General features: G+C 50.6%; 1 protein-coding gene across 3 annotated transcripts in view; it reads left to right on the top strand.

The window, feature by feature from the left end:
* The window catches only part of OSBPL10 (oxysterol binding protein like 10), a 284,923-nt gene extending 270,926 nt beyond the window's left edge, over nt 1-13,997 (top strand). For 2 of the 3 annotated variants that reach the window (XM_060022092.1, XM_060022090.2), the window contains exons 9-12: nt 2,790-2,976; nt 6,273-6,455; nt 9,811-9,964; nt 12,675-13,997. In XM_060022092.1, the coding sequence (XP_059878075.1) occupies nt 2,790-2,976; nt 6,273-6,455; nt 9,811-9,964; nt 12,675-12,719 (569 nt within the window). In that variant the 3' untranslated portion in view covers nt 12,720-13,997. The remainder of the gene's footprint in view (nt 1-2,789; nt 2,977-6,272; nt 6,456-9,810; nt 9,965-12,674) is intronic. The other variant, XM_060022091.2, reaches the window with a different exon arrangement.
* The last annotated feature ends 916 nt before the right edge of the window (nt 13,998-14,913 follow it).

Genomic DNA, 14,913 nt, shown 5'->3' with positions numbered 1-14,913 from the left:
AGTACATCTTCATATTGACTTTGGAAACTCAGCATTCTTGATCGCTTTGTACCTTTAGTCCCCTCTCCTCAGACTCTCCTGGCGAGCTCCCCAGGGCTGAAAGGGACACACACACATACACTGTCTCTCTGCTGGGCAGATTCTAGCTCTGTTGATTGATTGATTTTTTTAAATTTATTTTAATTTTATTGAAGTGTAGCTGATTTACAGTGTTGTGTTAATTTCTGCTATACAACAAAGTGACTCAGTTATAAGTATATGTGTGTGTGCATGTGTGTGTGTGTGTAGATATACATTCTTTTCCATATTCTTTTCCGTTATGGTTTATTGCAGGATGTTGAATAGAGTTCCCCGTGCTATACAGTAGGACCTTGTTGTTTATCCATCCTATGTATAATAGTTTGCATCTGCTAATCCCAAACTCCCACTCCATCCCTCTCCCAACCCCCCTCCTCCTTGGCAACCACAGGTCTGTTCTCTGTGTCTGTGAATCTGTTTCATAGATAAGTTCATTTGTGTCGTATTTTAGGTTCCACATATAAGTGATATCATATGATATTTGTCTTTATCTGACTTACTTCACTTAGTATGATCAACTCTAGGTCCATCCCTGTTGCTGAAAATGGCATTATTTCATCCTTTTTTAGGGCTGAGTAATCTAGCTCTGTTGATTGACATGCTTATCTAGTCTCAGAGAGAAGTACCGACCAGTCAAATTACTTAACCCCTCTGAGTTTCCGTTTCCACCTCCTCATTTAAAAATGATAATAATTGATGCTGCGTTGAGTAGTTGTGAAGCTCACAGAAGACACTGCACGTGAAGCCCCTGGAAGTGCTGGGTGGCCAGGAAGGGTCCCCCAGGGCACATGGAGCCCCCTCCTCGCTCTTTCCAGTGGAGGAACCAGGGGCCCAGGGAGGGGACATCACTAACACCTCCAGTCACATAGTTCTGGCCGAAGGACAGAACTGACCTTCCTGAGGCTCTTGCTGCACTTGACCATTGCAGGCCCAGAGTGGGCAGGAAGAGAGCTGGGAGGGCTTTTCTACAGGGAGCGAAGCCCCACTGCGGGGTGGGAGGCCGAGAAGGCCCCTCACACAGAGCAAACCTCAGTGAGCCAGGCATGTGGGTTCCCAGGCCTCTGCCGGCCCAGGAGGTGCTGCCCTCAGCAGAGGGGGCCCTGTGGGTGCCCGACCGGACAAGCCAGAGCAGGGGCTGGGTGTCAATGCACCAGCCGTACAGCAGCCCCGGGAGATGGCGCCTGTCGGGGTAGTTCACGGCAGCCTTTGAGAACTTGTTCAAAACTGTGGTTCCTTTCCCTAGAAAAAGAGACAAGCCCACGTCATTTTGCATTGTTTCAAGAGGATCAGATCTCCCCGAGACTAGTACTTGGCTCCCAGCCTGGAGAACCTCTGATCAAGGGGTGGGTGCCCCCCGGGTGGTGACAGCAGCTGTGCACTCTTGCTTTGTAACTTCCTGAAAACCTTTGAGGTTATCTCTGCTGCTCTCAGGATAAAGGCAGAACTCCTTACAGGCTTTTTCGAAGTTTAAAGATGAGGCCTGGCCCCTGTAGACCTGGGCAGCCTCCATACCTATACATACCACTTCCCTTTCTTCCCTGGGGCCCTTTTCTCAGACCCCCGTGCTCACCCGGCTCCTTCCCACCACAGGGCCTTTGCACATGCCTCCCCCTGCTTCTACTTTCCCTCCCCTCTTCCCCAACTCAACTCTTACCCAGCTCGAGTGTCCCTTCCACCAGGAAGCCTCCCCTCCCAGCTCAGCCCCTGCTGCTGGAGGCCCCAGGCACCTCCCCCTCCCACCCCATCACAGTCACAGTTTTGTGTTTGCAAGTGCTTCATTCACGCCCACCTTTCTCTTTGGCTCCTTGAGGTCAGAGAGCGGGTCTGTCTTGTTCACCATGTGTTCTCAGCATCTCTCATGCAGTAGAGATGCAGCAAATAGATAAATGGCACGTGGGTGGCCGGCCTCTGTGGAGGTGGGAGGCGTGACGTCTGTTGCAGGAGTGTGTTTGGTTTCTCATCTTTGCATCTTCTGGTCCCCAGTGATGCCCAAAGCTCAGCTTCTCTGTGCACCGGTGCGGAATTGAATCTCGGAGACATAGTTTTGGGTGAAGTAGAAAAGGACAGCTTTATTTCTTTGCCAGGCAAAGGGGGACACAGCGGGCTCCTGCCCTCGAAAACTGTGTGTCCCAATTGGGGAGGATTTGATGAGGAGTTTTATAGCAATGGTTCAAGGGTGGGGTTGCTGACAAGATTAGGGTGTGTGCAGGGTCTCAGGTGCTATTAGGTCTCCGTGGTACACGGGGCCTGTCACTGCTGTGGCCTCTCCCGTTGTGGAGCACAGGCTCCGGACACGCAGGCTCAGCGGCCATGGCTCACGGGCCCAGCCGCTCCGCGGCATGGACACGCAGGCTCAGCGGCCATGGCTCACGGGCCCAGCCGCTCCGCGGCATGTGGGATCTTCCCGGACCGGGGCACGAACCCATGTCCCCTGCATCGGCAGGCGGACTCTCAACCACTGCGCCACCAGGGAAGCCCAGGTCTCCTAATCTTGATGAGCTTCTCTGTTCCTTTAATCTTTTGCCTCCGGTGGTTTCTTGGCTCCACCTCCCTTGATTAGCAACTGTTGCAATCTGCCCTTTGGAACTCAGGGAAGGTCATGGAGGCTACAAGAAACGGAAGACAAAAAGGCCTCCGTGCCCTGGAGCCCCTCAGGGTCCTCCTCGCTTTCCCCGTGTGCGAGCCTAACCTTTCCCTCCTGTCTCCCTCAGGTGTGCTGCGGCTCCTGGAGCATGGGGAGGAGTATGTGTTCACCCTGCCCAGTGCCTACGCCCGGTCTATCCTCACCATCCCTTGGGTGGAGCTCGGAGGAAAAGTCAGCATCACCTGCGCCAAGACTGGGTACTCAGCGACAGTGATCTTCCACACAAAGCCTTTCTACGGGGGGAAGGTCCACAGGTAGGAGGGGCCAGGGAGAGTCCATCTCTGTCCGATCACGATGCCCCAGGTTTCTTGTCTGCATCAGAAGACTGGGTTCCAGCCGTGGGATGAGTTGAAAAATCAAGATCAATTTAACAGACCTGTTTCAGATGACATGTCTCACCAGCGGCGTCTTGAACCCTCCCCAGTCTGGTGATGTGTTGGCGGAACATATGCCCCAGAGAACAAAGGGCTTCTGGCGTTATCGTAACCTCTGGCTTCCGAGGCCGGAGGCCTGACCTGCACTGATGCAGTTGTTCTGTGAGCTCCATGTAACATCCCGAATCCTGCATCTATGAGAGCAGGACCGTTTCTCTCCTTTTGGAAGCTGGGAAGCAGTCCTAAGAAACAGAAGGAGAGGCCCGCTGTTTGAGGGGAGCATCACCTCGTTTTTATGGCTCTAATTATAAATTTCCCCCTTTGGAGCAGATCACTGGATAATAAGCAAGCCCCCATCTTTGACCTTTTTCTTGGAAAGCTTTTCCGGATGGCGTTCATGTGGGGTGCTGGAGTGTCCCCTGGAAAGTAGGCACCTTCAGGGGCCGTTTTGGAGCCAAACATACCAGCCCCCAAGAGCTGATTATGCGCGTTTCTCCCCAGCTCCGCAGCCCCTCATGCCCCAGTGGTAGCTTGAGATCCGCTGTGGGTGGGGCAGCACAGAAACTGGCAAAAGCTGTAAACCAGGCGTTTTCCCTCCTGGCGAGCCCGTTGTTAAAGCATTACCAGCACAGCTCGGATACCCTTCCGCTGTGTGCCGTTGGGAGGATTCCTGATGCCGCCTGGGCTCCCGGCGGTGTTCAGGCTCAGGGAGAAAAATTCCAGACCTAGGTTTGAAAACACCAAATTCATGCCGAGCTTGGCCATTAGGAAAAGAAGAACCGGGGCTTCCCTGGTGGTACGGTGGTTGGGGATCCGCCTGCCGTTGCAGGGGACACGGGTTCGTGCCCCGGTCCGGGAAGATCCCACATGCCGCTGAGCGGCTGGGCCCGTGAGCCATGGCCGCTGAGCCTGCGCATCCGGAGCCTGTGCTCCGCAACGGGAGAGGCCGCAATAGTGAGAGGCACCCCAACAAAAAAAAAAGAAAAAGAGGCCCCGGGCTCCTCCACCTCCCGTTTCTGCTGTGTTACTCTACCTGTAGCAGGCTCCTGGGGAGAGGGAGGTGGGCTCTGCTTTCACCCAGAACTGAGACCCGGAGCCCCCGGGCCGGGTCGGTGAGGCAAAGGGCCACACATCTCCACCAGGGGCCCTTGTGAAGCCAGGCTGGAGGGGTTCGACCTTGTTTAGTGATTGAAAAGTTCCCCCCAGACTCTCACACTATTTTGGTGGTTGAAATGTACACTGTTAGTTGCTATTTGAGGGAGGAGAAGGGTATATATATATTTTTAAGTTTTATATATGTGTGTGTATATATATATATATATATATATATATTTTTTTTTTTTTTTTTTTTTTTTTTTTTTTTGCGGCACACGGGCCTCTCACTGTTGTGGCCTCTCCCGTTGCGGAGCACAGGCTCCGGACGCGCAGGCTCAGCGGCCATGGCTCACGGGCCTAGCCGCTCCGCGGCATGGGGGATCCTCCTGGACCGGGGCACGAACCCATGTCCCCCGCATCGACAGGCGGACTCTCAACCACTCCGCCACCAGGGAAGCCCTAAAGTTTTATATATATTTTTTATTGGAGTATAATTGCTTTAGAATCTTGTGTTAGTTTCTGCTATACAGTGAAGTGACTCAGCTATATGTATACATATATCCCCTCCCTCTTGAACCTCCCTCCCTCTTCCCCCCTCCCCCTCCCGTCCCCTCCCCTCCCCCCTCCCCTCCCCTCCCCTTCCCCTCCCCCTCCCCTCCCCTCCCCCTCCCCCTCCCCTCCCCTTCCCCCCTCCCCTCCCCTTCCCCCCTCCCCTCCCCTTCCCCCCTCCCCTCCCCCACCCCCCTCCCCCCCATCTAGGCCATCGCATAGCACTGCGCTGAGCTCCCTGTGCTATACAGCAGCTTCCCACTAACAATCTACTTTACACATGTTGTAGTGTATTTATGTCAAACCTAATCTCCCAATTCATCCCACCCTCCCCTTTGCTCCCCGCATCCCGTGTCCACACATCCGTTCCCTATATCTGCCTTTTCTATTCCTGCCCTGCAAATAGATTCATCTGTACCATTTTTCTAGATTCCACATATATGCGCTAATATACGATATTTGTTCTTCTCTTTCTGACTGACTTCACTCGGTATGACAGTCTCTAGGTCCATCCACATCTCTACAAATGACCCAATTTCATTTCTTTTTATGGCTAATATTCCATTATATATATGTACCACATCTTCTTTATCCATTCACCTGTCGATGGACACTTAGGTTGCTTTCATGTCCTGGCCATTGTAAATAGTGCTGCAGTGAACATTGGGGTACATGTGTCTTTTTAAATTATGGTTTTCTCAGGGTATATGCCCAGTAGTGGGATGGCTGGGTCATATGGTAGTTAGTTCTACTTTAAATGACACAATAGACCAGATACACTTAATTGATATTTATATTTTGTTTTTACTGAGTTTTGTGATTTCCACCCCAATAATAACCTCTTATAAAACCTTGGCATTTTTATCAAAACTAAGAAATTGATGAAATTCAACTAAACAAATCACAGTATATAGTGTATACAATATAGTGTAAAACATGTATAATTTTCAACCACCTATCTAATTTATTGTCAAAAATCAATAAAACAATATTAGTTGAAAAAAACTAAGAAATTGGGGGCATAAATTAGGACTTTGGGATGGACATATACACACTACTATATATAAAATAGGCAAACAACAAGGACCTACTGTATAGCACAGGGAACTATGTTCAATATCTTGTAATAACCTATAAGGGAAAAGAATCTGAAAAAGTATGTGTGTGTGTGTGTGTGTGTGTGTGTGTGTGTGTGTGTGTGTGTGTAACTGAATCACTTTGCTGTATTCTTGAAACTAACACAACATTGTAAATTAACTATACTTCAATTGAAAAAAAACTAAGAAATTAACATTGCTGCATTCCTATGAACTAATTTACAGACCTTATTCAGATCCTACCTGTTTTCCCACTGATGCTTTCTTTATTCTGCTCAAGGATATTAGATCACATTTTAAGAGCTAGTCTTTGAGCAAAAGAGCAAAAAGCAACCCCATAAAAAAAAATCTCTACATGTGAGGATGCCTGTTGAAGTCGGTCTCTGTTCTGATAACCTTGCAAAGCGTGTTTATTCGATACTTACATTAATTCAGGGTCACAGCAGAAGTGAAGCACAACCCGACCAACACCATTGTGTGCAAAGCCCACGGGGAGTGGAATGGGACCCTAGAGTTCACCTACAACAACGGGGAGACCAAGGTCATTGACACGACCATGCTGCCAGTGTACCCCAAGAAGATCCGACCCCTGGAGAAGCAGGGCCCCATGGAGTCCAGGTGGGGACCAGGCCGTGTGCTCCTCTCCAAGCTTTGTTGTCCTCAGCACTTGACCCAAGGGGCAGAGAGGAAGCCCAATGCAAAGGGGCCAGGAATCATTCCTTTGGAAACTTGAATTGTCCTCTGTGTGTCACTTAGGTGTGTGTCACTTTGTTTAGTTGCTCTGCAGTCATGGGGTGGAGTGTGAAAACAGCCCGCCCAGACTTTAATGCCTGTCCTAAAAGAGTTTGTCAACTCTGTGGGTCTGTTACTTAATTGGAAAGTTAAATACAGAGAGATGCTAGTAATCAAAGAGCTGTGCAGCAAAGCAATGAGATACTTGTTTTTTTCTTACCAGATTAGCAACATAATTCAAAAAAATTCAGTACCTGCAAGGCTGTGATAAAATTAACACTCTCTGCCCTGTGCCTCCAGTAGGAAGGTGTGCAGGTTAGCTGCGTGGATCAGTAGCTTTAAATTTGTGAGTTCACCTCTTGTAGTTCATTTCTGGGAATCTCATCTAAGGGAGAATTCTTCGATTCACAAAAGGTTTTAAATATGAAATTTGGGTATTTAAAAAAAAACTAAAACAAAAGGAAGAAAAAGAAACCATCTAACCGTGCAACAATTGGAAAACAGTTAAGTGAATTATGGTGAATTCACTCTATCATGTGACTATCCCGCAAGCCACTTAAAGTGATGTTTATGCAGGTACAGAAGCAGAATCTTCTGGAAATATGCCATTTTAATTTTTTAATCCAGGAGGTCAGCCAGCTATGGCCCATGGGCCAGATCCCATCTCTGGCTGATTTTTGTAAAATTTTACAGGAACGCAGCTGCATCCATTTGTTTGTATCTCGTTTGTGGCTGCCCTCTGGCTACAATAGCAGTGAAACAGTTGCGACCAAGACCAAGTGGCCTGTAGAGCCTAAAACGTTTAGTCTCTGGCGGTTTGCTGGCCCCGCTCTTATCTAAAAGCATGCTGCTCTGTAGAAAGAGGATATAGGGTTAAAGTGAAATGACAGATGATTCTTTGAAAGGGTTTGCCATTACAGGAAGAGTTTGTAACGAAATTGGAAAGGTGCTTTTTATGTGGAAACAAAGCAGGGATACCAGTGTGTATAAATCATACATTATCACCGAATTTAATAGAAAGAGGGCTGCAGTGTCCTGGAAACTTGGCTTTGTGGTAGGATTAGTCCACTCGTTCTTGTTGATCAGAATGTAACCTTCTCTGAGTCCAAATGGAGGGCGTGAACCCAGCCCTTTGGACTGTGACAGGAAGGAATCCCTCCCCTGGCCTCTGACGACACCACCCCAGAATCAGGAGCCCTGTGGTTGCTGTCACAGCACCGCTTGTTTCTGGTATGGCTGTTGACAACAAAACTATGATTCCTTTGAGCTGTTATTCCAAGACTGTTGAGTAGGTTAGCTGCTCCTCATTAAGCCTTGCTGGGAGTGGAATGGATGGAGGATGGAGTCTGCAACCAGAGAGAGGGGCGTATCGCCTCTTCTCGTCTCGCATACGTGGACCTTACTGGAACCTGGACCTGGGCTGTTGACAAACCCAGCAGCCCACCTTGTTCTCCGAGGCGGGAATGGCCTTGCTGAGCCCAGCCACCTGTGCCAGGCCTCACCTGAGGAGGCGAAGGAGGGCCCGCCTAGTGGTCTCAGCCCCACAGTGGCCCGGCCCCCACCAGCCCCTGTGGAGGGGAACCCCTGCCCCATGAAGGGGAGAGCGAAGCTGCTCTTACATTCGCCCACTGCTGTCAATGTGTTCGCGATGCTCAGAGCCCGACCCGCGCAGGCATCCTGCTCGGGCTGGAGCCCTCCACACGGCAATGCTGGCCACACCCGGCCTAGCCACCACCTGGCCCTTGGCCACCGGGACCTCCGCTTCTAGCAAAGGCTCCCCTGGGCTTCCTTTTAGCTTTTCTTGCCGACTTGCCCCCGCCCTCTCTGCCCTGAAGGCTTTTCCGCCTTTCCCTTTGTCCTGAAGTTCAGAGCCTTCCGGAGCAGAGCCCCTCCAGGGGGTTCTTGGTGGGTGTCTGGGCATAGCCCTTGACCTGTGGGCTGGCTCTTTGCTCACCACCCCATCTGCAGTCCCTGGGGCTCTCTACCCTTTAAATTTGGAGCCACTATTTTATGATGGGCCTTATCAGGGGAGGTCCTGCCCTGAGAGCACCCCGACCCTGGATGTCCGGGCACCCAGTCCTTCCCTCAGCGCCAGGTGTGTGTTGAGGGTTCAGGTGATGGAAAAGACTGATTTGACCAGGCACCAGCCCTCCCTGTCTGTTTCGCCACCTTCCTTTCCTGTTTTAGGCCATCTTTTCCCCTCTTAAGTCAGCTGTCAGGGCGTGGTGGAAAGAGCAAGGGCTGTGAGGCTGGTAGGACCTGGCTTTCTCCCACCTTCCAGAGGTTTCTCCTGTGTAAGTTCGGAGCCAGGGTGCCACTGTACCCTCTGCATGGTGGGGTGCTGGGCGGCGGTGGGCAGGCTGGCCTTGCAGCCAGAGCCCGGGCCCCATCGGTTCCTGGGCTCGGGTCCCCCAGGAGGGCTGCTGTCCTGGATGCACTGGCCACTCCCCTGCGGGCTCCTGGCCCAGGATCTAACGGGGAGCTTCTGCTCGGCCCCAGCTGCAGAGACATCGTGCCCCCAAAGCCTGGTTCCCTTGTGCGGAATACCGACTGGTCCTGATGTGCCGAAGTGAGGAAGTGTCCCCCTTCACCTCAGTGCTGGTCCCCTCCCTCCAGCACAGAGTGGGACTGGAGGGGGCACCCCGGCTTCCTGAGGAGGGAAGCTGCCGCCTTCTCCAGTGAATGAAGGAGTGAGTGAGTGAATGAATGAATGTCTAACTTTGCGTGTAGACACGGGGAGGTGACGGATCCGCCAGGGTCTGTAACCCCTAATATGGGGCTCCCGGTGGGAGAGCAGCCACTGTTCACATCCATCAGCCTGCTGACCTCTGGCAGGTCACTTCACCTTACGTGGATCTGTTTTTCTCCCCTTTACAATGGGGCGATAGTATCGCATCTATATCCCTGGGGTGTTGTGTTGATGAGGTGAGTTAATCCATATGTAAAATGTTTAGGAGTGTGGTGAATGCCCCGTGGCAGGGTCTGCTGTAGATTTTGTCTGTAGGAGCAGTTTGATTGCTCCAGTCTTCCCTAGATTGGTCTAGACGCTCAGAGCCCGGGAGGGGAGAGGGGATTCAGATCTGGGTGCAGGTGGGGCCCTGGGCCTGTGGAGTGAGCTGCTCACCCCCTCCTGCCCCACAGCCCAGCATCCTCGGCTTGGGCCCTTCCTCGCCCAGGACCGCAGCCTCAGGCTGCTGGCCCTGCCTGACTGTTCCCTGTCCCCAATGACCCCTGCCCCCAGGAACCTCTGGCGGGAGGTGACCCGATGCTTGCGGCTGGGGGACATCGACGCTGCCACCGAGCAAAAGCGGCGGCTGGAGGAGAAGCAGCGCACAGAGGAGCGGAAGCGGGAGAACCTCCGCACTCCCTGGCGGCCCAAGTACTTCATCCAGGAGGTGACCGTACCGGGCGTCCTGGGCGGGAGGACGGGCTGTCCCCTATCGCGGCCGCCGGACGGGCAGGGGGGGCCTGGGAGGTCTGGGCATGGTGGCCGTGGCTCCCCCATCAGGGAGGCGTACCCGCCCGCGGGGAGGCATGGAGTGGGGCTGCTTCACAAAGACCACGGCCCAGCTACTCTGCCTTCAGTAGCAGATTGGTCGGGAAGCCCCTCCCAGACCAGCTCCACACCTGGGTGGGTTGGAACCTTCTCCATGACAGCACCCTTTCAGAGCTTTGCCTCCCAGGGGCCCAATGGGGGATGGACGTGCCGGGGAGGCCCGCGGGGGTCTGCGTCCCGGCGCTGCTGCTGGAAGTGGTGTTGGAAGGGGACCCCCACACACGCCCCTCACCCCCTGACTGGGCAAGGCGCCCTGTGCCCAGTTGTTTGTGGCACAGCCGGGCAGCATTCTGAGAACAGAACTGGAAATGACAAAGGTGTAGGAGACACCATTTTTTTTTTTTTTTTTTTTTTGCGGTACGCAGGCCTCTCACTGCTGTGGCCTCTCCCGTTTCGGAGCACAGGCTCCGGACGCGCAGGCTCAGCGGCCATGGCTCACGGGCCCAGCCGCTCCGCGGCAAGTGGGATCCTCCCGGACCGGGGCACGAACTCACGTCCCCTGCATCGGCAGGCGGACTCTCAACCACTGCGCCACCAGGGAAGCCCGGAGCCACAATTTTTAAGGCAGGCTGGTCAGGAGCTTGGCAGCATCAATGAGAGAAACAGGCTGGTGAGGGCAGGGCAGACCCAGGGTCTGTATCTAAAAGGGTGGATGCCACTGACCTCCAGGCCGTCACAGGCTGATGGCCCAGTTCTTCAAGAGAAGCCAGAAATCAGAATTTTTATGAGATCTGATATTCACCTGGTGTCAAGGAATTTTTAAAAGTTTAAACACTAAGGGCCAATTGAAGTCTGGGCTTTCCTTGCCTAGGCACTGCTGGTGTCTGACTTCTGCTCCTTGGAAGGATGGCTCCCTGGAGCTGGAGGTCTGCGGGGAGAGTTAGTGACCTTGAGCTGGGCTTCTGGTCTGGGCAGGAAGCAGCCACGTGTCTCCTAGAGGCAGGAACTAGGGCCGTGGGCTGAGCACAGATGTCAAGGTCAGATGCTGGTTCAGACAGGAAGCCTTCTTGGGGAGACTCTGAGTGTATCCCTGTTTGGAGGCCTTGCCCAGGGGAGGTGACTCTGTATTAGTCAGGGTTCTCCAGAGAAACAGCACAGAACCAACAGAAGATAGAAATTTAAATAGATTTATTATGAGATCGTGGAGGCTGAAAAGCCATGGGATCTGTGGTTTGCGAGGTGGAACCGCGGGAAAGCCAGTGGTATGATTCAGTCCAAAGGCCTGAGACCCAGGGGAGCTGACAGTGTGAATCCCAGCCGAGAGCAGAAGTCAGGATGAGTGAGGCAGGAAAGAAAGGGCCAGTTCCTGCTTCCTCCACCTTTTGTTCCATTCAGGCCCTGGGCACATTGCATGATGCTCACCTCATGGGGGTGGGATATCTACATTACTCCACCCACCAATTCAAATGCTACCCTCATCTGGAAGCACCGCCCCCTCCCCTGTGCTCAGAAACAATGTTTAATCCAGAGCCAGTCAACACATAAAATTAACCATCACAGAATCCCCCAGGGATCCTTCTGCCGGATCTTGTCTCTCTGAGACAACTAGGTTGCCCGGCTTCTGTGGAAAGTTGCACAGTAAAAAGTAAAATGGGGCTTCCCTGGTGGCGCAGTGGTTGGGGGTCCATCTGCCGATGCAGGGGACGCGGGTTCATGCCCTGGTCCGGGAAGATCCCACATGCCGCGGAGTGGCTGGGCCCGTGAGCCGTGGCCGCTGAGCCTGCACGTCCGGAGCCTGTGCGTCCGGAGCCTGTGCTCAGCGACGGGAGAGGCTGCAACAGTGAGAGGCCCGCGTACCACAAAAAAAAAAAAAGTAAAATGACAACAACCATAAAACATCGTTTTCCTCCCATAGGGTGTAAGAAAAGCCAGTCTGTTTATAACAGGAGGCTTGAGGATATTTAAAGAATACAAATCATCCCCGCACCAGCATGATTACCATTCAGTACATCCTTCTAGTCTAGCACCAGATTGCATACCATTTTGATTCTTGCCTTTTTCTCTCTGGTATTTGACTGGTGTCCTCTCCTGTGTGTGCTGATGTCTTTTGACTGCGGCCTTGCGTGTGCCCTTTGTTGGGCACTCCCCTCCAGCCTGGTGGGTGGTAAAAGTCACTGGTTTGGGCAGATTCCTCCTATTCAGGCCCTTGTCTTTTCTCTTCCCTGTCCATTTGTCCAACTACCCTCCTTTTTCTCCTGTCCCAAAGGCCTTTTTTTTTTTTTGGCCAACTAATCTTGATGTAAACCAACAAAGCCCTCCCCCTCGTTACTTCGGTCGTTTTGTGGGGTTTCCTCCCAAAATGCCAGATACGAAGATCCCATGGGCTCTAAAAAGCAGCCGGGCTGAGGAGGGGTGGTGAGACCACCAGCATGGCTTGGCTGTGAGACATCAGGAGAGGCCGGCACACAGGTTGGTGGTCCCGAACAGATAGATGGTAACCAGCACTGCATGGTACTGTGTGGTACTAGCGCAGCAGGGGATACCCTTGCTTCTCCCCTTGTCTCGCCGACAGGTCTCCATGTAATGATGTGTCCTCCTCTCTCTTGCAGGGTGACGGCTGGGTATACTTCAATCCGCTTTGGAAGGCACACTAATGGGTGGAGATGCAGAACTTTCAGAAACGGTCCTGTTTTTGGAGGAATTAAAGTGGTACAGTATCAAGGTTCTTCTGGTATTCCCTGAGACCTCTTGCGTTCAAGACATGGTACCTGAGAGGGAAATTATGTACTGTGAAAAATGCACCCCCAGACTCTACTATGGGATTGAATTTATTCAAGAGCCATTTGGGGCATGCGTGTGCACACACGTCTGTGTGCAAGCTCTCGGCACACTGTATGTTCACACGCATGCGCTATGTCTGCTGGATATTATTACACATGTAAATAGTGCACTTAACAATATTGAAGTGGGTAATTATGAGCTCCTTTTTATCAATGAGGTTTGAAGTTTTCTACTTTTCACTTTGCCAAATACTTTTGCACTCACAAAGTATCCTCCAGTTGACAACTCCTGTTCAAACAAAGGTGAACTGGCGTGGCCCTACTGCTGTCCATCTGGTAGAAGGTGGTTGTCATTTCAGAATAATCGCTGTGCTTCCCATTCCCCTCCCAAGTCAACATTTGTTTGTCCATATGCAAGACAGATCAACTGCCATTTCCTGCTGGATGGGGAGCGGGCAGGACGCTGTTAAAGGTTTATGCCGGAGCCTTCCAGGATGGAGCACCCCTGGGAGAGCCCAGAGCCAGGCCTACCTTGGAATGTTCCTCCCACCTCCTTGCCCCAGAAGCTTTCTGATAATTTCTCACGCTCAAAGCTCTAGTCATACAATTTTCAGAAGCTGCTTCTTTCATGGTAGAAAACAAGTCATATGGAGACTGCACTACTTTTATCTTGAAAAAAGGGCTTTAGAAATGAAATACACGCATTGCAAACATGCAGTGTTTGCAAAGGTGCACCACCACAGCCTCAATCTTATATTTCATTTGGGGAAAGAGAAAAGAATATCCTGTGGATTTTTTTTAAAGTGCACCTCTTGTTTGACCCGAATTCTGCAAGGAAACCACTGTGATTAAAACATCCATAAAGCCTGCATAAGTGTTTCATGGTTTCAGTTCAGTTTCAGTCTTCAGCCTTTACAAATGAGGTCAAGACATGACCAGAATATAAGAAAGCAAGGAGAAAATGAAGTATTTGATCTTTGCTCAATGCTTAATTTATTTTTTACTGTGCCACTCTAATGAGAATATTTATACAATCCAGTAGCATGAATGCTTCTCTGTAGTAATACTAATTTTGTGCCTTTTGTCTGCTTTCTTAAGACCAATTGTTCACACTTTGTAGATATTAGACAAATATATTTCGATTAAATACTATACTTATCTGTGTGTCTGTATTTTCTCTTTAGGGATTCCTAAGTTCTGTTGGAATTGGTGGCTCTGAGTGAACTCAAATTTTATGGATTAGTATTAATTTGATATGAACAGCAATGATATTTTCATCAAAACATCATGTGTGGATATTTTGTGACAAGGTCATAAGGTCACATCTAGTGAATAGTCTTGTTTTGAGAGAAGTGACTTACCAGGCAAAACCATAATGTAGGCTTGTTCTAGTCCATCGTCTTAAAACATCCAGGAGAGTAAAGTGTTTGGAACCATTTTATTTCTGAGAGGGAAAGTGGAATAGGTGCTATTTTGAGAAGAAAATCCTCAGTGAGAAGACCGAAAAGTAATCACTGGTGTTTTTAGATTTTCCAGTCGTATACCAGAGTATAAACCATCTGGGTAGTAAAAAATGGAGAAGGGTCACATTTTTTTTTTGAGGGGGGGTTCATTTTGCCTTTTTAAAAATTGTGAAATATATAAAAAAGATGTACACGAAACATAATACTGTTCAAGAATAATTATAAACACCCAGGTACCCACTGCTTAGGGAAAGAAACCTGTTTGTTCATACCTTAAAAGCCACCTTTGTGCCCCGACAAAATTGTGCCCCTACAAAATTCTGCTCCTGGACCCCAGAGGTAACACTGTCTTGACTCCTGGAGTAATCATCCTCTTGGCTTTTTTTTTAAATTTTTGAATTTTATTTTATTTACTTTTTACACAGCAGGTTCTTATTAGTTATCCATTTTATACATATTAGTGTATATATGTCAATCCCAATCTCCCAATTACACCAAACACACACACCACACACACACACCGCCAGTTTCCCCCCTTGGTGTCCATACGTTTGTTCTCTACATCTGTGTCTCTATTTCTGCCCTGCAAACTGGTTCAACTGTAC

The sequence above is a fragment of the Delphinus delphis genome, chromosome 10 (assembly GCF_949987515.2).
Source record: "Delphinus delphis chromosome 10, mDelDel1.2, whole genome shotgun sequence".
NCBI lineage: Eukaryota > Metazoa > Chordata > Mammalia > Artiodactyla > Delphinidae > Delphinus > Delphinus delphis.
This window is presented reverse-complemented; position numbering and strand designations above follow the sequence as displayed.